Raw genomic sequence first — 25,311 nt, 5'->3', positions numbered from 1 at the left:
GTAAAGGGTTTTAACAGGCCACTGGAACACAGAGGGTAAAGGGTTTTAACAGGTCACTGGAACACAGAGGGTAAAGGGTTTTAACAGGTCACTGGAACACAGAGGGTAAAGGGTTTTAACAGGCCACTGGAACACAGAGGGTAAAGGGTTTTAACAGACCACTGGAACACAGAGGGTAAAGGGTTTTAACAGACCACTGGAACACAGAGGGTAAAGGGTTTTAACAGACCACTGGAACACAGAGGGTAAAGGGTTTTAACAGGTCAATGGAACACATAGGGTAAAGGGTTTTAACAGACCACTGGAACACAGAGGGTAAAGGGTTTTAACAGACCACTGGAACACAGAGGGTAAAGGGTTTTAACAGACCACTGGAACACAGAGGGTAAAGGGTTTTAACAGACCACTGGAACACAGAGGGTAAAGGGTTTTAACAGACCACTGGAACACAGAGGGTAAAGGGTTTTAACAGATCACTGGAACACAGAGGGTAACGGGTTTTAACAGACCACTGGAACACAGAGGGTAAAGGGTTTTAACAGACCACTGGAACACAGAGGGTAAAGGGTTTTAACAGACCACTGGAACACAGAGGGTAAAGGGTTTTAACAGACCACTGGAACACAGAGGGTAAAGGGTTTTAACAGACCACTGGAACACAGAGGGTAAAGGGTTTTAACAGACCACTGGAACACAGAGGGTAAAGGGTTTTAACAGACCACTGGAACACAGAGGGTAAAGGGTTTTAACAGACCACTGGAACACAGAGGGTAAAGGGTTTTAACAGGTCACCGGAACACAGAGGGTAAAGGGTTTTAACAGACCACTGGAACACAGAGGGTAAAGGGTTTTAACAGACCACTGGAACACAGAGGGTAAAGGGTTTTAACAGACCACTGGAACACAGAGGGTAAAGGGTTTTAACAGACCACTGGAACACAGAGGGTAAAGGGTTTTAACAGACCACTGGAACACAGAGGGTAAAGGGTTTTAACAGACCACTGGAACACAGAGGGTAAAGGGTTTTAACAGACCACTGGAACACAGAGGGTAAAGGGTTTTAACAGACCACTGGAACACAGAGGGTAAAGGGTTTTAACAGACCACTGGAACACAGAGGGTAAAGGGTTTTAACAGACCACTGGAACACAGAGGGTAAAGGGTTTTAACAGACCACTGGAACACAGAGGGTAAAGGGTTTTAACAGACCACTGGAACACAGAGGGTAAAGGGTTTTAACAGACCACTGGAACACAGAGGGTAAAGGGTTTTAACAGACCACTGGAACACAGAGGGTAAAGGGTTTTAACAGGTCACCGGAACACAGAGGGTAAAGGGTTTTAACAGACCACTGGAACACAGAGGGTAAAGGGTTTTAACAGACCACTGGAACACAGAGGGTAAAGGGTTTTAACAGACCACTGGAACACAGAGGGTAAAGGGTTTTAACAGACCACTGGAACACAGAGGGTAAAGGGTTTTAACAGACCACTGGAACACAGAGGGTAAAGGGTTTTAACAGACCACTGGAACACAGAGGGTAAAGGGTTTTAACAGACCACTGGAACACAGAGGGTAAAGGGTTTTAACAGACCACTGGAACACAGAGGGTAAAGGGTTTTAACAGACCACTGGAACACAGAGGGTAAAGGGTTTTAACAGACCACTGGAACACAGAGGGTAAAGGGTTAACAGACCACTGGAACACAGAGGGTAAAGGGTTTTAACAGGTCACTGGAACACAGAGGGTAAAGGGTTTTAACAGACCACCGGAACACAGAGGGTAAAGGGTTTTAACAGACAGCTGGAACACAGAGGGTAAAGGGTTTTAACAGGTCACTGGAACACAGAGGGTAAAGGGTTTAAACAGACCACTGGAACACAGAGGGTAAAGGGTTTTAACAGACCACTGGAACACAGAGGGTAAAGGGTTTTAACAGACCACTGGAACACAGAGGGTAAAGGGTTAACAGACCACTGGAACACAGAGGGTAAAGGGTTTTAACAGACCACTGGAACACAGAGGGTAAAGGGTTTTAACAGACCACCGGAACACAGAGGGTAAAGGGTTTTAACAGACCACCGGAACACAGAGGGTAAAGGGTTTTAACAGGTCACTGGAAACAGAGACATTAAAGAGGTCACTCCATTTCAACTTGGTGAGCTTTCTATCACTAAATGGCTGCTGTGCATCATATCAGAGAGAGAGAAATGGAGACAGAGAGGGAAGAGCACAACATGACAGAGACAGACAGCTAGACAGAGACAGACAGACGAGCCAGACAAATGACGAGCCAGGCAGACAGATCCAGCCAGCCAGGCAGAGACAGACGAGCCAGCCAGACAATGACGAGCCAGGCAGACAGATCCAGCCAGCCAGGCAGAGACAGACGAGCCAGCCAGACAATGACGAGCCAGCCAGACAGAGCCAGCCAGACAATGACGAGCCAGGGAGACAGAGACAGACAGACGAGCCAGCCAGACAATGACGAGCCAGGGAGACAGAGACAGACAGACGAGCCAGCCAGACAATGACGAGCCAGGGAGACAGAGACAGACAGACGAGCCAGCCAGACAATGACGAGCCAGGGAGACAGACAGAGAGACGGACAGAAAGAAAGATTTAAAAAAATAGCTATCTCGCTAAATTTGGTGCAATGGGATGTTGTACCTGGTCCCTAACGAAAACATAAATAAAATTTAAAAAACTGACAGAGCGACAGACAAACAGGCAGAAAGACAGACCAAGCCAGACAGATTCAGCTAGCCAGCCAGGCAGAAAGACAGACCAAGCCAGACAGATTCAGCTTGCCAGCCAGGCAGAAAGACAGACCAAGCCAGACAGATTCAGCTAGCCAGCCAGGCAGACAGACAGACAGGCAGAAAGACGGACCAAGCCAGACAGACAGGCAGAAAGACGGACCAAGCCAGACAGATTCAGCTAGCCAGCCAGGGAGACAGACAGGCAGCCAGCCAGACAGACAGCCATGCTCCCTCCTACCTGCTGAATAGAAACCAGTCTTCTTTGCTGTTTCTCCATTCCATCATGGTGGCCAGTACAGCTGTTAGCATCTCCTCCTGCACTGGTGTAGAGGCCTTGAGACAGCACAACAGCACCGACACACACCCACACACACCTAGAGGACCACAGAGATTACACACTCCCCCACTTTGATATCCTGCTCCGTGTATTCATTCCCATATCTACTGAAAAATAGAACGTGTTTTGGTCACGAATGAAGAAAAGCACACGGCTAACTAGCTGGTTACAGTGGGTTCAAGCATTTCACAACAGCCTGTAATCACTAGTTATTACAGTAGGTTCTACCATTTAACAACAGCCTGTAATCACTAGTTATTACAGTAGGTTCTACCATTTAACAACAGCCTGTAATCACTAGTTATTACAGTAGGTTATACCATTTCACAACAGCCTGTAATCACTAGTTATTACAGTAGGTTCTACCATTTAACAACAGCCTGTAATCACTAGTTATTACAGTAGGTTCTACCATTTAACAACAGCCTGTAATCACTAGTTATTACAGTAGGTTCTACCATTTAACAACAGCCTGTAATCACTAGTTATTACAGTAGGTTCTACCATTTCACAACAGCCTGTAATCACTAGTTATTACAGTAGGTTCTACCATTTAACAACAGCCTGTAATCACTAGTTATTACAGTAGGTTCTACCATTTAACAACAGCCTGTAATCACTAGTTATTACAGTAGGTTCTACCATTTCACAACAGCCTGTAATCACTAGTTATTACAGTAGGTTCTACCATTTAACAACAGCCTGTAATCACTAGTTATTACAGTAGGTTCTACCATTTCACAACAGCCTGTAATCACTAGTTATTACAGTAGGTTCTACCATTTAACAACAGCCTGTAATCACTAGTTATTACAGTAGGTTCTACCATTTCACAACAGCCTGTAATCACTAGTTATTACTGTAGGTTCTACCATTTCACAACAGCCTGTAATCACTAGTTATTACAGTAGGTTCTACCATTTAACAACAGCCTGTAATCACTAGTTATTACAGTAGGTTCTACCATTTAACAACAGCCTGTAATCACTAGTTATTACTGCTAAACAAAATGCCTTTTCAGGGAGAATCTCGTTGTTTGGTTTACTGTTTGAACAGTCCCTGAGATTATATTTGTTCATCAACGCAAAATAGGCTACTTTGATGAATAGCCTATACACTGAGTGGACAAAACATTAAGAACACCTGCTCTTTCCATGACATAGACTGACCAGGTGAATCCAGGTGAAAGCTATGATCCCTTATTGATGTCACCTGTTAAATCCACTTCAAACAGTGTAGATGAAAAAAATTAAATAAAAATATTCTAGCCAGTCAAATCAATAGATTAGGGTTTAATTAATTAATTTAAATTGACTGATTTCCTGATATGAACTGTAACTCAGTAAAATGTTTAAAGTTGTTGCATGTTGCATTTATATTTTAGTTTTTTTGTATAATAACCAAATGTAGCCTACTACTGAATCAAATTAAATCATGTTTTATTGTCACATACACCAGATATGTGCAGTGAAATGTGTTCAATATAGAGAGAAAGCATGCCAACCTACAGGCTTCTGCATGACACCAATGCATTTTAACGACACCATGTCAGGGCCAGTAGAAATTCTTTTCTGGTCAGTGAGAGAAAAAATAGTGAACAGACACTGAAGCGTCTGTGTGTGTGAGAGTATCTATGTTTGTTCTTACTGGGGTCCTCTTGCCAGTTGAGTATGCCAGCGGCAGCCAGGGAAATGAGACGTTCTCTCTCCTCTGTGGTCAGATAGGGACACAGCACCTGTAGAGTACTGAGCCTGCTCTCTGACAGGGGGAACAGACTGACACATACACACACACAGAGACACACACACACAGAGACACACACACACACACACACACAGATACACACACACACACACAGACACACACACACACACAGAGACACACACACACAGAGACACACACACACAGAGACACACAGAGACACACACACACAGAGACACACACACACAGAGACACACACACACAGAGACACACACACAGAGACACACACACAGAAAGAGAAACAGACATTAGAACCATTCTTAGTGCTCTCTGCAAACCTGACCGTTTCCTTGAATGAAAGGAGAACAGGCCTGTTCCAAACCTAGCGTTCCAAGCCTAGTGTTCCAAACCTAGCGTTCCAAGCCTAGTGTTCCAAACCTAGCGTTCCAAGCCTAGTGTTCCAAACCTAGCGTTCCAAACCTAGCGTTCCAAGCCTAGCGTTCCAAGCCTAGTGTTCCAAACCTAGCGTTCCAAGCCTAGTGTTCCAAACCTAGCGTTCCAAGCCTAGTGTTCCAAACCTAGCGTTCCAAACCTAGCGTTCCAAGCCTAGTGTTCCAAACCTAGCGTTCCAAACCTAGCGTTCCAAGCCTAGTGTTCCAAACCTAGCGTTCCAAGCCTAGTGTTCCAAACCTAGCGTTCCAAACCTAGCGTTCCAAGCCTAGTGTTCCAAACCTAGCGTTCCAAGCCTAGCGTTCCAAACCTAGCGTTCCAAGCCTAGTGTTCCAAACCTAGCGTTCCAAGCCTAGTGTTCCAAACCTAGCGTTCCAAGCCTAGTGTTCCAAACCTAGCGTTCCAAGCCTAGCGTTCCAAACCTAGCGTTCCAAGCCTAGCGTTCCAAGCCTAGCGTTCCAAGCCTAGCGTTCCAAACCTAGCTTTCCAAGCCTAGCGGTCCAAACCTAGCGTTCCAAGCCTAGCGTTCCAAGCCTAGCGTTCCAAACCTAGCGTTCCAAGCCTAGCGTTCCAAGCCTAGCGTTCCAAACCTAGCGTTCCAAGCCTAGTGTTCCAAACCTAGCGGTCCAAGCCTAGTGTTCCAAACCTAGCGGTCCAAGCCTAGCGTTCCAAACCTAGCGTTCCAAGCCTAGCGTTCCAAACCTAGCGTTCCAAGCCTAGCGTTCCAAGCCTAGCGTTCCAAACCTAGCGTTCCAAACCTAGAGGTCCAAGCCTAGCGTTCCAAGCCTAGCGTTCCAAGCCTAGCGTTCCTAGCCTAGCGTTCCAAGCCTAGCGTTCCTAGCCTAGCGTTCCAAACCTAGCGCTCCAAGCCTAGCGTTCCAAACCTAGCGTTCCAAACCTAACGTTCCAAACCTAGCGTTCCAAGCCTAGCGTTCCAAGCCTAGCGTTCCTAGCCTAGCGTTCCAAACCTAGCGCTCCAAGCCTAGCGTTCCAAACCTAGAGGTCCAAGCCTAGCGTTCCAAGCCTAGCGTTCCAAGCCTAGCGTTCCTAGCCTAGCGTTCCAAACCTAGCGCTCCAAGCCTAGCGTTCCAAACCTAGCGTTCCAAACCTAACGTTCCAAACCTAGCGTTCCAAGCCTAGCGTTCCAAGTCTAGCGTTCCAAACCTAGCTTTCCAAGCCTAGCGTTCCAAACCTAGCTTTCCAAGCCTAGCGTTCCAAACCTAGCGTTCCAAGCCTAGCGTTCCACGATTAGCGTTCCACGTCTAGCGTTCCAAGCCTAGCGTCCCAAACCTAGCGTTCCAAACCTAGCGTTCCAAGCCTAGCGTTCCAAGCCTAGCGTTCCAAACCTAGCGTTCCAAGCCTAGCGGTCCAAAAATAGAGGTCCAAGCCTAGCGTTCCAAACCTAGAGGTCCAAGCCCAGCGTTCCAAACCTAGAGGTCCAAGCCCAGCGTTCCAAACCTAGCGTTCCAAACCTAGAGGTCCAAGCCTAGCGTTCCAAACCTAGAGGTCCAAGCCTAGCGTTCCAAACCTAGAGGTCCAAGCCCAGCGTTCCAAACCTAGCGTTCCAAAAATAGAGGTCCAAGCCTAGCGTTCCAAACCTAGAGGTCCAAGCCTAGCGTTCCAAACCTAGAGGTCCAAGCCCAGCGTTCCAAACCTAGCGTTCCAAACCTAGCGTTCCAAACCTAGCGTTCCAAACCTAGCTTTCTAAACCTAGCTTTCTAAACCTAGCATTCCAAACCTAGCATTCCATCACATGAGTTTGAAAGAAAATGACTGACAGCTGGCATATCACATAGTTTATCAATTATGAAACCTAACATTGAATAAAGTACACATATCTTATCTCACTCATCAGGGTTAAAGTGGTACTGATATCTGACCTGTCAGGGTTAAAGTGGTACTGATATCTGACCTGTCAGGGTTAAAGTAGTACTGATATCTGACCTGTCAGGGTTAAAGAGGTACTGATATCTGACCTGTCAGGGTTAAAGTGGTACTGATATCTGACCTGTCAGGGTTAAAGTAGTACTGATATCTGACCTGTCAGGGTTAAAGTGGTACTGATATCTTACCTGTCAGGGTTAAAGTGGTACTGATATCTGACCTGTCAGGGTTAAAGTAGTACTGATATCTGACCTGTCAGGGTTAAAGTAGTACTGATATCTGACCTGTCAGGGTTAAAGTAGTACTGATATCTGACCTGTCAGGGTTAAAGTAGTACTGATATCTGACCTGTCAGGGTTAAAGTAGTACTGATATCTGACCTGTCAGGGTTAAAGTAGTACTGATATCTGACCTGTCAGGGTTAAAGTAGTACTGATATCTGACCTGTCAGGGTTAAAGTAGTACTGATATCTGACCTGTCAGGGTTAAAGTGGTACTGATATATGACCTGTCAGGGTTAAAGTAGTACTGATATCTGACCTGTCAGGGTTAAAGTGGTACTGATATCTGACCTGTCTGGGTTAAAGTAGTACTGATATCTGACCTGTCAGGGTTAAAGTAGTACTGATATCTGACCTGTCAGGGTTAAAGTAGTACTGATATCTGACCTGTCAGGGTTAAAGTAGTACTGATATCTGACCTGTCAGGGTTAAAGTAGTACTGATATCTGACCTGTCAGGGTTAAAGTAGTACTGATATCTGACCTGTCAGGGTTAAAGTGGTACTGATATATGACCTGTCAGGGTTAAAGTAGTACTGATATCTGACCTGTCAGGGTTAAAGTAGTACTGATATCTGACCTGTCAGGGTTAAAGTAGTACTGATATCTGACCTGTCAGGGTTAAAGTAGTACTGATATCTGACCTGTCAGGGTTAAAGTAGTACTGATATATGACCTGTCAGGGTTAAAGTGGTACTGATATCTTACCTGTCAGGGTTAAAGAGGTACTGATATCTGACCTGTCTGGGTTAAAGTAGTACTGATATCTGACCTGTCAGGGTTAAAGTAGTACTGATATCTGACCTGTCAGGGTTAAAGTAGTACTGATATCTGACCTGTCAAGGTTAAAGTAGTACTGATATCTGACCTGTCAGGGTTAAAGTAGTACTGATATCTTACCTGTCAGGGTTAAAGTAGTACTGATATCTGACCTGTCAAGGTTAAAGTAGTACTGATATCTGACCTGTCAGGGTTAAAGTAGTACTGATATCTTACCTGTCAGGGTTAAAGTGGTACTGATATCTGACCTGTCAGGGTTGAAGTAGTACTGATATCTTACCTGTCAGGGTTAAAGTAGTACTGATATCTTACCTGTCTGGGTTAAAGTAGTACTGATATCTGACCTGTCAGGGTTAAAGTAGTACTGATATCTTACCTGTCAGGGTTAAAGTGGTACTGATATCTTACCTGTCTGGGCTGCCACAGAGTGTGTTGATGGTGCCAGCTGTTTCAGCCACGTGGTTGGTGTGTATGTAGTTCTGTAGAGTCAGCGACCACAGTCCCCCCTCCTCTAGTGATCTGAGGTGACAGGTACAATAAGGACAAAGGGTTGGATAGAGACCACAGTCCCCCCCCCCCTCTAGTGATCTGAGGTGACAGGTACAATAAGGACAAAGGGTTGGATAGAGACCACAGTCCCCCCCCCTCTAGTGATCTGAGGTGACAGGTACAATAAGGACAAAGGGTTGGATAGAGACCACAGTCCCCCCCCCCTCTAGTGATCTGAGGTGACAGGTACAATAAGGACAAAGGGTTGGATAGAGACCACAGTCCCCCCCCCTCTAGTGATCTGAGGTGACAGGTACAATAAGGACAAAGGGTTGGATAGAGACCACAGTCCCCCCTCCTCTAGTGATCTGAGGTGACAGGTACAATAAGGACAAAGGGTTGGATAGAGACCACAGTCCCCCCTCTAGTGATCTGAGGTGACAGGTACAATAAGGACAAAGGGTTGGATAGAGACCACAGTCCCCCCTCCTATAGTGATCTGAGGTGACAGGTACAATAAGGACAAAGGGTTGGATAGAGACCACAGTCCCCCCTCCTCTAGTGATCTGAGGTGACAGGTACAATAAGGACAAAGGGTTGGATAGAGACCACAGTCCCCCCTCCTCTAGTGATCTGAGGTGACAGGTACAATAAGGACAAAGGGTTGGATAGAGACCACAGTCCCCCCTCTAGTGATCTGAGGTGACAGGTACAATAAGGACAAAGGGTTGGATAGAGACCACAGTCCCCCCTCCTCTAGTGATCTGAGGTGACAGGTACAATAAGGACAAAGGGTTGGATAGAGACCACAGTCCCCCCTCCTCTAGTGATCTGAGGTGACAGGTACGATAAGGACAAAGGGTTGGATAGAGACCACAGTCCCCCCTCCTCTAGTGATCTGAGGTGACAGGTACGATAAGGACAAAGGGTTGGATAGAGACCACAGTCCCCCCTCCTCTAGTGATCTGAGGTGACAGGTACAATAAGGACAAAGGGTTGGATAGAGACCACAGTCCCCCCTCCTCTAGTGATCTGAGGTGACAGGTACGATAAGGACAAAGGGTTGGATAGAGACCACAGTCCCCCCTCCTCTAGTGATCTGAGGTGACAGGTACAATAAGGACAAAGGGTTGGATAGAGACCACAGTCCCCCCTCCTCTAGTGATCTGAGGTGACAGGTACGATAAGGACAAAGGGTTGGATAGAGACCACAGTCCCCCCTCCTCTAGTGATCTGAGGTGACAGGTACGATAAGGACAAAGGGTTGGATAGAGTCAGAGACCACAGTCCTGTTATTTCAACAGAACATCTGTAGTTCTGTAGAGTCATTAAATGATACGGATCTAATTACCATTTTAGTTTTTAAACATCTTTCACAGAAAAAATTCTGTCCCCTCTTTTGACCTCACTCCCGAAACTCACATAAAAGACTGTAGAATGAATATGCCTTAAGCCACACCCCCACTAATATCACCAGGTGATGGGTTTTTGGAGAGAAAATAAAAATCTGTGAGCAACTTTACCAGACATCACCCCCATGTTTACCTGCTGTAGAGTGTATCTATACTATAGGATAGTTACACATGTTTACCTGCTGTAGAGTGTATCTATACTATAGGATAGTTACACATGTTTACCTGCTGTAGAGTGTATCTATACTATAGGATAGTTACACATGTTTACCTGCTGTAGAGTGTATCTATACTATAGGATAGTTACACATGTTTACCTGCTGTAGAGTGTATCTATACTATAGGATAGTTACACATGTTTACCTGCTGTAGAGTGTATCTATACTATAGGATAGTTACACATGTTTACCTGCTGTAGAGTGTATCTATACTATAGGATAGTTACACATGTTTACCTGCATCTATACTATAGGATAGTTACACATGTTTACCTGCTGTAGAGTGTATCTATACTATAGGATAGTTACACATGTTTACCTGCTGTAGAGTGTATCTATACTATAGGATAGTTACACATGTTTACCTGCTGTAGAGTGTATCTATACTATAGGATAGTTACACATGTTTACCTGCATCTATACTATAGGATAGTTACACATGTTTACCTGCTGTAGAGTGTATCTATACTATAGGATAGTTACACATGTTTACCTGCTGTAGAGTGTATCTATACTATAGGATAGTTACACATGTTTACCTGCATCTATACTATAGGATAGTTACACATGTTTACCTGCTGTAGAGTGTGTCCAGTATATCAGTGGCTGGTCCTTGGTTGTCTATACGCTCTGTTAGGTCCCAGTCCTTCAACATAGTGTAGTACTCTGTTACTAGAGCAGGACTATAGTCCATCTCCCTGCACCACTGCACTGCATACAGCAGCTCACAAACTGAGGAAGAGAGAGAGAGAGAGACACAAAGAGAGAGAGAGAGACAGAGACAGAGACAGAGAGAGAGACAGAGAGAGAGACAGAGAGAGAGACAGAGAGAGAGACAGAGACAGAGAGAGAGTTGAATGTTCTGAATTCAATGTTCTGATTTCAATGTTCTGAATTGAATGTTCTGAATTGAATGTTCTGAATTCAATGTTCTGAATTCAATGTTCTGAATTCAATGTTCTGAATTCAATGTTCTGATTTCAATGTTCTGAATTGAATGTCCTGATTTCAATGTTCTGAATTCAATGTCCTGAATTCAATGTTCTGATTTGAAAAGAACAAATGTCAACTGAACTGTCTGATAATAACTGAAGTGAATTTCAACCCTCACCTGTGTGTTTGAAGTCTTTCATGTAGTCTCCTGCCCCCTCCTGGTCATCTGGACACACTGCAGCCGTAGCAACAGCAGTACCAGTAGTAGCAGTCATATCTGTGTCATAGACCACTCTGGTCAGCAGGGCACACACACACAGGTGGGCAGGCAGTCTGCTAGAGCCTCTGACCCTCCAGACCTCCACACAGGGGTAGTCACAGACCATCCTCAGCCGTCCAGACAGCAGGGGAGACCTCACCCACTGAGACGAGAGGAGAGAGAGGGGAGAGAGAGGGGGACAACATATGAGAAGGACCAGGAAAGGGAGGTAGGAGGTAACAAGCGTTTAAGGTTTTGTTCCAATCAGGTTGACAGCAGATTCCACCAATAGTAGTCTACAGTGAAGACACATAATGAGTCAGTTGGTTTGTGTTACATCTAGGAATGTGATTGGCTGGTCGTACCTGAGGGGGCAGGGCCTGTCTGATTTTGCTCCACTCTGATTGGCTGGGAGTCAGGAAGGAGAGGAACTGAGAGAGGTGGGCGGAGCCTCGCTGACCAACAGATCTCAGTGTGTCAGCTAGTCTCTGGACTGCTAGAACCAACACCTGCAGACTGATCAAACACATAGAACATCAGACCTAGAACCACCACCTGCAGACTGATCAAACACATAGAACATCAGACCTAGAAGCAACACCTACAGACTGATAGAACAACACATAGAACATCAGACCTAGAACCAACACCTACAGACTGATCGAACACGTGGAACATCAGACCTAGAACCAACACCTACAGACTGATAGAACAACACATAGAACATCAGACCTAGAACCAACACCTACAGACTGATCGAACACGTGGAACATCAGACCTAGAACCAACACCTACAGACTGATCGAACACGTGGAACATCAGACCTAGAACCAACACCTACAGACTGATCGAACACGTGGAACATCAGACCAACATCTAGAAGCACATAGAAAAACATAAAATGAACCACATAGATAAAAAAAAAACGTTGTTTACCTTTTGACTCCCAGGGAGGAGGTGAGCAGCTGGGTTTTGACCCAGAATGCAGCGCTGTATAGGAAGCTGCCCTCCTTCACCTCTGACCCCGAGTGATGGACCAAAGAGAGGACACCGGCATGACACACCTGACTCAGCTTCTTCAGCAGGGAGTCTGGGGGGAGAGAGAGAGAGCTGTTCGTGTGTGCATGTAACCGGTGTGTGTGTATCTAAGGTGCATGTGTGTACCTGAGAGGTGCAGGGCATTTCAGCCGAACTCAGGGTATGGCAAAGAAATGGGGGAGGGGGTTACATTTGATAAAAATTAAGCTAATTTACACAATTAAATAACTGTAGCCTGCAGTCAATAGGAGACTTAACATTCACCTCAGTCAATAGGAGACTGAACATTCACCTCAGTCAATAGGAGGACTGAACATTCACCTCAGTCAATAGGAGGACTGAATATTCACCTCAGTCAATAGGAGGACTGAATATTCACCTCAGTCAATAGGAGACTGAACATTCACCTCAGTCAATAGGAGACTGAACATTCACCTCAGTCAATAGGAGACTTAACATTCACCTCAGTCAATAGGAGACTGAACATTCACCTCAGTCAATAGGAGACTGAACATTCACCTCAGTCAATAGGAGACTTAACATTCACCTCAGTCAATAGGAGACTGAACATTCACCTCAGTCCATAGGAGGACTGAACATTCACCTCAGTCCATAGGAGGACTGAACATTCACCTCAGTCAATAGGAGACTGAACATTCACCTCAGTCAATAGGAGGACTGAACATTCACCTCAGTCAATAGGAGACTGAACATTCACCTCAGTCAATAGGAGACTGAACATTCACCTCAGTCAATAGGAGACTGAACATTCACCTCAGTCAATAGGAGGACTGAACATTCACCTCAGTCAATAGGAGACTGAACATTCACCTCAGTCAATAGGAGGACTGAACATTCACCTCAGTCAATAGGAGACTGAACATTCACCTCAGTCAATAGGAGACTGAACATTCACCTCAGTCAATAGGAGACTGAACATTCACCTCAGTCAATAGGAGGACTGAACATTCACCTCAGTCAATAGGAGACTGAACATTCACCTCAGTCAATAGGAGACTGAACATTCACCTCAGTCAATAGGAGACTGAACATTCACCTCAGTCAATAGGAGACTGAACATTCACCTCAGTCAATAGGAGACTGAACATTCACCTCAGTCAATAGGAGACTGAACATTCACCTCAGTCAATAGGAGACTTAACATTCACCTCAGTCAATAGGAGACTGAACATTCACCTCAGTCAATAGGAGACTGAACATTCACCTCAGTCAATAGGAGACTTAACATTCACCTCAGTCAATAGGAGACTGAACATTCACCTCAGTCCATAGGAGGACTGAACATTCACCTCAGTCCATAGGAGGACTGAACATTCACCTCAGTCAATAGGAGACTGAACATTCACCTCAGTCAATAGGAGGACTGAACATTCACCTCAGTCAATAGGAGACTGAACATTCACCTCAGTCAATAGGAGACTGAACATTCACCTCAGTCAATAGGAGGACTGAACATTCACCTCAGTCAATAGGAGACTGAACATTCACCTCAGTCAATAGGAGGACTGAACATTTATTAAAACAGAAAAATTAAGTAACAAACCTACGTTTATCTTGAAAATGTTATTAAAGGTTAAATCAGTCTTAAGAATGATATCTTTCTGATTTGACATAGCATAACTTAATTTAAAATTATCCATAGGTAGTGCCCTATATATTTTTGCCTGATTCCGTTTTCTTTCAAAAATTCAGTTTAGTTATTCCCAGTTTTTATGCATTCTGTTCATGTCTCATGATTAATTAATAAAATGTTAAATACATTTAATTGATTCCCCACTAAGGACAATGCATTTTGTTTATATTGTTGAATTCCGTTTTAACGCCTGGATTACCCGAGGGCCCTAACGATCCTATTTGGAACAGAATGAGTCTCTCCACTACCTAATTGTTCCTGCAGTGAAGGTCCATCATCTTCATCAAAATGTTATCATCATTGATCTGCAGATAATAAACAAAAAGCCTAGGCCTACCAGGAACCTATGCAATTTATCGAGTCAAATAAACGTCTCTCTCAGCGATGCGATTCGGTAGGCTAGACTGACTGACAAGACGAGAGTCCCTAAACTTTTGCGTCACTGTCTGGCAAGCCCCGACATCCTATGAAAGATTTGCTTTTCAAGGAAACCCTATGTGAAACACGCAAAAGAAAATAAATGAATGTGACAGAAAATAAGTGGATTTAGACTCATCGTTGGGACGTGCAAATACATGAGCATGCCCTCTCTCCCCTCTTCCATGTAATGAAATTCGACCGCAACCAATCATAGCCACACAAACAGTACCGGGAGGTGGGTCAGATAGCAGAGTGAGCTTCCCTGTCATCGCTGACTTTATGACTGACAGGCAGCTGTCCTATCAATAGATAGCTAGAAGATGTATATCGTTCATTCTAGCGAGAGAAGGCTTTTAAATGAAAAGAAGCCTAGTTCCATTTATAAAGTTGAAAATGTGTTATGTAACCGGCTGATTAGACAACGCTAATGGAAAACACTGAGTGTCTGGTCCCCCGTGTGTGTGTGTGTGTGTGTGAGCGTGTGTCTTACCTGACAGGTGTGTGTGTGTCTGGTCCTGTGTGTGTGTGTGAGCGTGTGTCTTACCTGACAGGTGTGTGTGTCTGGTCCTGTGTGTGTGAGCGTGTGTCTTACCTGACAGGTGTGTGTGTGTCTGGTCCTGTGTGTGTGTGTGAGCGTGTGTCTTACCTGACAGGTGTGTGTGTGTCTGGTCCTGTGCGGTGAGTGTGAAGACAGTGAGCAGTAGCTCCTCAGCGGAGGCCAGTAGGAGGCAGTGTGTTACGGAGGTGAAGAACGTGGAGGCCACGTCACAGATGAAACACACCAGCGGCTCTAGGTTACCCCTCTCAGACAGACCTGCAATACAATACAATAATGTTGATATACAGTTTATTAGGTACACCCATCTAGTACCGGGTCAGACCCCCATTTGCCTCCAGAACAGCCTGAATTCTCAGGGAATATAAAAGTTGCTCAATTGGTATCAAGGGACCTAACGTGTGCCAGGAAAACATTTCCCACACCATAACACCACCACCACCAGCCTGTACTGTTGACAACAGACAGGATGGGGCCATGGACTCATGCTGCTTACGCCAAATCAGCATGACGTAACAGGAACCGGGATTTGTCAGACCAGGCGATGTTTATCCACTTCACATTTGTCCAGTGTTGGTGATCGCGTGCGCCCACTGGAGACGCTTCTTCTTGTTTTTATCTGATAGGAGTGAAACTCGTGAGGTCGTCTGCTGTAACGGCCAATCCGTGACGAGGACCGACGAGTTGTGCGTTCCGAGATGCCGTTCTGCACACCACTGTTGTACCGCGCTGTTATTGGTCTGTTTGTGGCCCGCCGATTGGCTTGCGAGATTCTTTCCCTTGTCCTTGGACCTCTCGTCAACAAGCTGTTTTCGCCCACAGGACTGCCGTTGACTGGATGTTTGTCGAGCCATTTTCCGGGGGGAAAACCCCTTGATACTGTCGTGCTTGAAAAGCCCAGGATGACGTTTCTGAGACACTGGAACCGGTGCGCCTGACACCAACGATCATACCACGCTGTCTCTTAGGTCACTAGTTCTGTCCATTCTAACGTTCAACTGAACAGTAACTGAATGTCTTGATGCCTGTTTTATTTAGCAAGCCGCGACCACGTGACTCACTGTCTGTAGGAGCTAACCATTTTGATGAACGGGATGGTGTACCTACCTAAGTGTACAATACTACTACAATACAATGGAATACTGTTGATATACAATACTAATATAATAAGCTACAATACAATGGAATACTGTTGATATACAATACTAATATAATAAGCTACAATACAATGGAATACTGTTGATATACAATACTAATATAATAAGCTACAATACAATGCTTTACAATATGTTATAATACTTTAATACACAATTCAATAGTGGACATATTTATTGTCCATTCGTTACAGCAAACCACTCCAGCCAAAGCTTGGCATTGTGCATGGTGATGTTAGGCTTGTGTGCGGCTGCTCGGCCATGGAAACCCACGAAAAGTTATTGTGCTGACGTTGGTTCCAGAGGCAGTTTGGAACTCTGTAGTGAGTGTTGTAACCTAGGACAGATGATTTTCACATGCTACAGCACTCAGAGGTCCCGTTCTGTGAGCTTGTGTGGCCTACCACTTCACGGCTGAGCCGTTGTTGCTCCTAGACGTTTTCAAAATAACAGCACTTACACTTGACCGGGGGCAGCTCTAGCAGGGCAGAAATTTGACAAAACTGACTTGTTGGAAAGGTGGCATCCTATGACGGTGCCACGTTGAAAGTCACTGAGTTCTTTAGTAAGACTGTTCTACTGCCAATGTTTGTCTATGGAGATTGCATGGCTTTGTGCTCAAATTTATATACCTGTCAGCAACGGGTGTGGCTGAAATAGCCAAAGGGGTATCCACATACTTTTGGCAAGGTAGCGTATGTATTCTGCTTGTTTTCCAATGCACCATGTGTTGCACTTTACATTACCCCCGGAGTGGGAAACGTCCCATTTCATTACCCCCGGAGTGGGAAATGTCCCATGACATTACCCCCGGAGTGGGAAATGTCCCATGACATTACCCCCGGAGTGGGAAATGTCCCATGACATTACCCCCGGAGTGGGAAATGTCCCATGACATTACCCCCGGAGTGGGAAATGTCCCATGACATTACCCCCGGAGTGGGAAATGTCCCATGACATTACCCCCGGAGTGGGAAATGTCCCATGACATTACCCCCGGAGTGGGAAATGTCCCATGACATTACCCCCGGAGTGGGAAATGTCCCATGACATTACCCCGGAGTGGGAAATGTCCCATTACATTACCCCGGAGTGGGAAAAGCCCCATTACATTACCCCAGGAGTGGGGAAAGTCCCATTACATTACCCCCGGAGTGGGGAAAGTCCCGTGCTACAAACACAGTCCCTTGAGAGTCACAAGTGTGCATCTGGCACTTTAGCAAGCAGTGGGAAGTTAGCAGATACGACTGGGAAAATTTCATTTGAACGGCCGCTCCAACTGGTAAACAATAGTGGGAAACTGACTATCATCCTAAGCACCCACTTCTCCCATATGGTGACCTCTGATCTCTATAACAGCAGTTCAATCCCCCCCCCCCAAAAGAATTATAAAACACAATCTATTAATGTGGTTTTTGAACTATCATTTGTTTACAGGCATGATAAACTTCACTTTTAGTTTATGGTTGACACAGCTTGTTCACCATTAGACAAATTGGCCTTTCTCAACGAGTTCCAATCACATGAATGGATCCAACTGGTATTCACAACTGGTAAATTCCCACCTCCCACATGGTTACAAACGCAGCATCAGAGTGGAAACATAACAATCCTGTCAAATAGACAACGCCAGGAACATTGAGAATGATGTCCCAACCGACAACGCCAGGAACATTGAGAATGACGTCACAACCGACAACGCCAGGAACATTGAGAATGATGTCCCAACCGACAACGCCAGGAACATTGAGAATGACGTCACAACCGACAACGCCAGGAACATTGAGAATGATGTCACAACCGACAACGCCAGGAACATTGAGAATGATGTCACAACCGACAACGCCAGGAACATTGAGAATGATGTCACAACCGACAACGCCAGGAACATTGAGAATGATGTCACAACCGCCAACGCCAGGAACATTGAGAATGATGTCACAACCGACAACGCCAGGAACATTGAGAATGACGTCACAACCGCCAACGCCAGGAACATTGAGAATGACGTCACAACCGACAACGCCAGGAACATTGAGAATGACGTCACAACCGACAACGCCAGGAACATTGAGAATGATGTCACAACCGACAACGCCAGGAACATTGAGAATGATGTCACAACCGACAACGCCAGGAACATTGAGAATGACGTCACAACCGACAACGCCAGGAACATTGAGAATGACGTCACAACCGACAACGCCAGGAACATTGAGAATGATGTCACAATCGACAACGCCAGGAACATTGTGAAATGTTGAACGTTGTGCACGGGGCATTTCAATTTTCCTGCTGTACCCGAACCCAACGGTGGGTTTAATGAACCGTTACATCCCGTTTAACATACACACACATTAGCTGAGAGGTGCACAGGGTCAAGCCACAGCGCAGCCCTCCGGGATGAAGAGAATGTATTGGAGCTACAGGGGCCCAACATACAAACCTTTAGCAGCCGACAGGGTAGCATGAAGCTTAGCTATCATCTTCTCCACGTACACAGCTCCTATCAGGGGCTCTGGGGAGAAAGACAAAGTGGGGTGGATAATCAGGATTTTTTTTCCCAGCATAGGAAGTTCAAGGAGCAACCCAAATGTTTTTTCCCGGACCGCCTAAGGAAATACAATGTAAAAAAAATAAAAAAATACATATACAGGGCTCAAAATTATAATTTTTTTTCTTCTTCCATTGGTAGCACTGGTACACCTAACTTGAAAAAGTTAGGAGCACCACATTAAATTTAGGAGCACCAGAAAATATATATATATTTTTTTGTATTTATTGATTGAGATACAGCCTATGTTGGGCCTATGTGGAATTCTAGCTACTTTTGAAGGACACGTAGAAACTGATATGTAAACACTGATACACGTGAGTTAATTATAAAAGATCAGATGTTAATATGTATACCTGTCACTGAAATTACAAAATATTAGGTTTCTACATTTGGTGTAAAAGCACTAATTTTCCTACTGAGATGCAATACATTGAAAATTGTACACAAGTCTCGTAAAAATAAATATTAGGTTTGTGATGATGACATGCAAAATATCTGTCATTCATTCAGTCCAATAGTGGACTTTGCGGTTAGCTAAAATAAAAGTATGGCATAATCCTACCATTTGTATTCATTTGCGAACAACGAGTGGCAACCTAGCTAATACTTACTCCGAAGGATTCCTAAATCATTGCTAAGAATAATGAAAATGACTGCAGTTTCTACTGAGCATTGTTTTCAGGCTGGTTGTATTGGTGCTAGCTAGGTACCAAGCGAAATCTTGTTGAAGTTGAGGTCGAACAAATAATGCTTTATTACCAACGCGGTATTGTAAACACATCGTTCGTGACTTTTTGTACAGCTTTGACAGTGCTACTGTATCTTTTGACACGCAAAGACCCAAACGGCGTTCCATAGTATGTATGTTGTGAAGCTAATAGCAGTGACGCTATTACTGTGTAACTCCGGTAGGGCAACATCTGAAAAATAGCGCATTTGGTAGTGTGTACCGGTGCTCAACCAGTCGGCGAAAGCCAACATCACCCACGACAGAGAACGGTTGACTGTCAAGGGCAATGAATTCCATTATCTTGGCGTTATGGATTTCGCCTTTTGATTTGTCTCTCTGAAATGTTCTTACTCTTTCAAATGACTGCTGGACTTGTTGACTGCTCGATCCACACAGCAGACATTGTGGCCTAGGTTAGGAATGCTGGGTTGCACACGTGTAGCGCAAAATTTTACACGGTGTCATTACATTATATATCTACGTTAAATGCACGGCAGCTCTGACATCGGTTTTTAACATCGCCGTTAAACTAGACATCAGGCCGATACCGATGTTAGCATTTTTAGCAAAATATCGTCCGATTCCGATATGTTCCCCGATATATCGTGCAACCCTACTTTTCATTCTATGTCCCAGAATATTTGGATATATTGGTCAAGTTAGCATGGTTGTTAGCTAGCTAGCCAATGAGGTAACATGACTGAACAAAGTGTAAACAAACGGTTAACGACCCGGTAATAGTTTTAGAACAGCCCACGACATGGTTCATGAAAGTAAAATACGATTCGCTTTAGGAGGATAAAAATGTTGCGGCAGTAATATGGGTCAGATCTTCTGAGCTGGTTGGGCTACAAAAGAAAGCTGTTTTGTGTGTGTGTGTAATCTCACCATTATTATGATGCTGAGACAGCGCTAGGCTGATCAGAGCCCAGCTGTCCCTATTAGGGGCGGAGCCGGAGCCTTTAAGTCCCACCTCACACAGCTCCTCAGCCAACCCCAGCAGCCGCTCACCCAGCACGGAGCCCTTAAACCAATCACCACACGCCTGCAGAGATACAGGGTCCGCACACGCCTTTTGTATGATCTGGAGAAGAACTCCCCATTTTAGATCCATCTGTAGGTGAGACAGAGAATAAGGCTGGGACCATCTTCACCAGCATACTATTGAGCTACAGAGATAAGAGTTAGGGAATTGGCGGCTACAGAGCTAAGAGTTAGGGAATTGGCGGCTACAGAGCTAAGAGTTAGGGAATTGGCGGCTACAGAGCTAAGAGTTAGGGAATTGGCGGCTACAGAGCTAAGAGTTAGGGAATTGGCGGCTACAGAGCTAAGAGTTAGGGAATTGGCGGCTACAGAGCTAAGAGTTAGGGAATTGGCGGCTACAGAGCTAAGAGTTAGGGAATTGGCAGCTACAGAGCTAAGAGTTAGGGAACTGGCAGCTACTGAGCTAAGAGTTAGGGAATAGGCAGCTACTGAGCTAAGAGTTAGGGAATAGGCAGCTACAAAGCTAAGAGTTAGGGAATTGGCGGCTACAGAGCTAAGAGTTAGGGAATTGGCAGCTACAAAGCTAAGAGTTAGGGAATTGGCGGCTACAGAGCTAAGAGTTAGGGAATTGGCAGCTACAGAGCTAAGAGTTAGGGAATTGGCAGCTACAGAGCTAAGAGTTAGGGAATTGGCAGCTACAGAGCTAAGAGTTAGGGAATTGGCAGCTACAGAGCTAAGAGTTAGGGAATTGGCAGCTACTGAGCTAAGAGTTAGGGAATTGGCAGCTACAGAGCTAAGAGTTAGGGAATTGGCAGCTACTGAGCTAAGAGTTAGGGAATTGGCAGCTACAGAGCTAAGAGTTAGGGAATTGACAGCTACAGAGCTAAGAGTTAGGGAATAGGCAGCTACAGAGCTAAGAGTTAGGGAATTGGCAGCTACAGAGCTAAGAGTTAGGGAATAGGCAGCTACAGAGCTAAGAGTTAGGGAATAGGCAGCTACAGAGCTAAGAGTTAGGGAATTGGCAGCTACTGAGCTAAGAGTTAGGGAATTGGCAGCTACTGAGCTAAGAGTTAGGGAATTGGCAGCTACAGAGCTAAGAGTTAGGGAATTGGCAGCTACAGAGCTAAGAGTTAGGGAATTGGCAGCTACAAAGCTAAGAGTTAGGGAATTGGCAGCTACAGAGCTAAGAGTTAGGGAATTGGCAGCTACAGAGCTAAGAGTTAGGGAATTGGCAGCTACAGAGCTAAGAGTTAGGGAATTGGCAGCTACAGAGCTAAGAGTTAGGGAACTGGCAGCTACAGAGCTAAGAGTTAGGGAACTGGCAGCTACAGAGCTAAGAGTTAGGGAATTGGCGGCTACAAAGCTAAGAGTTAGGGAATTGGCAGCTACAGAGCTAGGAAATTGGCAGCTACAGAGCTAAGAGTTAGGGAATTGGCAGGTACAGAGCTAAGAGTTAGGGAATTGGCAGCTACAGAGCTAAGAGTTAGGGAATTGGCAGGTACAGAGCTAAGAGTTAGGAAATTGACAGCTACAGAGCTAAGAGTTACAGCGATGATAGTTAGAGTTGACGTTACCGTGGTGATATGGTTGAGGATGCGTGTGGTCTCCTGTGGACTGCAACAGCGTAGAGAACTGAACACCATCTCTACCAGGTAACTGGTGTCTCTCCTGTAATATAATACGAGACTGTTACTAGCCGGCTTCCACCCGGTTACTCAACCCTGCAGCCCTGCATACATAGTCAAGGAACAATGGTCACTTTAATACTGGTCACTAAAATATCACACCACTGAGCAGGGGTGGGCCTGGGAGGGCATAGGCCCACCCAATTGGCCCAGCGTCGTCCGGGTTTGGCCGGTATATATATATATATATATATATTTATATTTTAATGAGTGTGTACATTACCTGTCCTCCTGCCCCAGCCACAACACCACACGCTCCAGTAGAAACCGCACAGCAGGGTTACTGGGAGGGGGCACGCCACCTCCCCCTCCTCCGTCTGCCTTCTGTTCATCCTTCCCTTTTAATTTATCCTCTTCTGATGTGATGAGCAGCATCTGGGGAGTGGGGAAAAAAATACAAAAAAGGGGAAAGAGATTAGAGAAATCATTATGTGACTAAGAGATAGAATCAATATAATGCAAATGAAGTATGATGTTAAAAAGGTGACTTCCTGCGATCCAATATACAACATATATCAGTGATTGATAATGTTACTGTGAAGACAATAACAGTTTATCTCCGATAAAGAACACAATAGAGAAAATGGACTAAAGGAAAAGGAAAGGAAGACTCACAGTGAAGACCCTGGGGGTATGGAAGGAGCGAAGGAGAAGAGAGAGGTACACCAGATGTCTCTCTGAGTTCTTATCGTTCACATGGGAGTAACTGATCTGTGTCTGCTGACAGACAATCTCCTCCAGGTGCCAGCTCTTCAGGGGGCCCTCGGCCGTCTCCTGGCCCAGCTCGGGGGCCTCCAGCTGGGCATACTTCAGCGCCACGTCGCCCTCTTCCTCTGGAGAACCAGAACTCTCTGGCTCAGAGAAACAGATCTTCACCGATCTCTTCTTCTTGGTCTGCTTCCTGCCGGCACTCACTGGGCTCTGCATCACCTGGAGGAGACAGAGATGGATAGAAATAATAACAGACAGACAGAGAGAGAGAGAAAGAGACACAGAAAGAGAGAGAGAGACAAAGACAGAGAGACAGACAGAGAGAAACAGAGAGAGACAGACACTTAGAGACAGACAAACAGGCAGACGGACACTTAGACAGACAAACAGGCAGACAGACACTTAGAGACAGACAAACAGGCAGACACTTAGAGACAGACAAACAGGCAGACACTTAGAGACAGACAAACAGGCAGACAGACACTTAGAGACAGACAAACAGGCAGACAGACACTTAGAGACAGACAAACAGGCAGACGGACACTTAGAGACAGACAAACAGGCAGACGGACACTTAGACAGACAAACAGGCAGAGAGACACTTAGAGACAGACAAACAGGCAGACAGACACTTAGAGACAGACAAACAGGCAGACGGACACTTAGAGACAGACAAACAGGCAGACGGACACTTAGACAGACAAACAGGCAGAGAGACACTTAGAGACAGACACAGGCAGACAGACACTTAGAGACAGACAAACAGGCAGACAGACACTTAGAGACAGACAAACAGGCAGAGAGACACTTAGAGACAGACAAACAGGCAGAGAGACACTTAGAGACAGACAAACAGGCAGACACACACTTAGAGACAGACAAACAGGCAGATGGACACACATACCTGTAGCAGCGAGGACATTCCTTCTAGGTCTTTCTGCTCCAGACTGTCACTCTGTACACGACGGGCTAACATCACCCTAAGCCCCTCCCAGAAGTCTGCCAGCAGCCTATCGAAGACAACTTCGTTCTCTCCCTCGCTAAGCACACCCACATCCTGAAGTCCAGCCCTCTTCTCCCAGGAGACGAGCATGTCCGTAACCAATGGGAAAAGGGGACCGGCTTGGAGGGAGGGGCTTCCCAAGGCACTGTCGATGAGGGGGAGGAGCTATGGACAGAGAGGAAAGATACACAGAATTATAATTTATGTGCATGTGCATGTTGTTACCTGTTGTTCTAGGAGCATGTTGTTACCTGTTGTTACATGTTGTTACCTGTTGTTACCTGTTGTTCTAGGAGCATGTTGTTACCTGTTGTTACATGTTGTTACCTGTTGTTACCTGTTGTTCTAGGAGCATGTTGTTACCTGTTGTTCTAGGAGCACGGTGCATGTTGTTACCTGTTGTTCTAGGAGCATGTAGTTACCTGTTGTTCTAGGAGCATGTAGTTACCTGTTGTTCTAGGAGCATGTTGTTACCTGTTGTTCTAGGAGCATGTTGTTACCTGTTGTTACCTGTTGTTCTAGGAGCATGTAGTTACCTGTTGTTCTAGGAGCATGTTGTTACCTGTTGTTACCTGTTGTTCTAGGAGCATGTTGTTACATGTTGTTCTAGGAGCACGGTGTTACCTGTTGTTACATGTTGTTCTAGGAGCACAGAGCATGTTGTTACCTGTTGTTACCTGTTGTTCTAGGAGCATGTTGTTACCTGTTGTTACCTGTTGTTCTAGGAGCATGTTGTTACCTGTTGTTCTAGGAGCATGTTGTTACCATGTTGTTACCTGTTGTTACCTGTTGTTCTAGGAGCATGTTGTTACCTGTTGTTCTAGGAGCATGTTGTTACCTGTTGTTACCTGTTGTTCTAGGAGCATGTTGTTACCTGTTGTTCCTAGGAGCACGGAGCATGTTGTTACCTGTTGTTCTAGGAGCACGGAGCATGTTGTTACCTGTTGTTACCTGTTGTTACCTGTTGTTCTAGGAGCATGTTGTTACCTGTTGTTACCTGTTGTTCTAGGAGCATGTTGTTACCTGTTGTTCTAGGAGCACGGAGCATGTTGTTACCTGTTGTTCTAGGAGCACGGAGCATGTTGTTACCTGTTGTTCTAGGAGCACGGAGCATGTTGTTACCTGTTGTTCTAGGAGCACGGAGCATGTTGTTACCTGTTGTTCTAGGAGCACGGAGCCTGTTGTTACCTGTTGTTCTAGGAGCACGGAGCATGTTGTTACCTGTTGTTCTAGGAGCACGGTGCATGTTGTTACCTGTTGTTCTAGGAGCACGGAGCCTGTTGTTACCTGTTGTTCTAGGAGCACGTTGTTAC

General features: G+C 45.3%; 1 protein-coding gene across 2 annotated transcripts in view; it reads right to left on the bottom strand.

The window, feature by feature from the left end:
* The window catches only part of ltn1 (listerin E3 ubiquitin protein ligase 1), an 80,914-nt gene that overhangs the window by 41,802 nt on the left and 13,801 nt on the right, over positions 1–25,311 (bottom strand). For both annotated transcript variants that reach the window (XM_071364974.1, XM_071364975.1), the window contains exons 11-24: positions 23,900–24,163; positions 22,900–23,214; positions 22,508–22,659; positions 22,174–22,267; positions 20,504–20,729; positions 18,775–18,846; positions 15,265–15,432; positions 12,443–12,596; positions 11,872–12,022; positions 11,426–11,669; positions 10,890–11,046; positions 8,604–8,714; positions 4,748–4,875; positions 3,002–3,137 (exon numbers count right to left, since the gene is read on the bottom strand). In XM_071364974.1, coding sequence (XP_071221075.1) covers positions 3,002–3,137; positions 4,748–4,875; positions 8,604–8,714; positions 10,890–11,046; positions 11,426–11,669; positions 11,872–12,022; positions 12,443–12,596; positions 15,265–15,432; positions 18,775–18,846; positions 20,504–20,729; positions 22,174–22,267; positions 22,508–22,659; positions 22,900–23,214; positions 23,900–24,163 — 2,372 coding nt within the window. The remainder of the gene's footprint in view (positions 1–3,001; positions 3,138–4,747; positions 4,876–8,603; positions 8,715–10,889; positions 11,047–11,425; positions 11,670–11,871; positions 12,023–12,442; positions 12,597–15,264; positions 15,433–18,774; positions 18,847–20,503; positions 20,730–22,173; positions 22,268–22,507; positions 22,660–22,899; positions 23,215–23,899; positions 24,164–25,311) is intronic.

The sequence above is a fragment of the Salvelinus alpinus genome, chromosome 24 (assembly GCF_045679555.1).
Source record: "Salvelinus alpinus chromosome 24, SLU_Salpinus.1, whole genome shotgun sequence".
NCBI lineage: Eukaryota > Metazoa > Chordata > Actinopteri > Salmoniformes > Salmonidae > Salvelinus > Salvelinus alpinus.
Note: the sequence above shows the minus strand (reverse complement) of the source record. Positions and strands in the feature narration are given on the sequence as shown.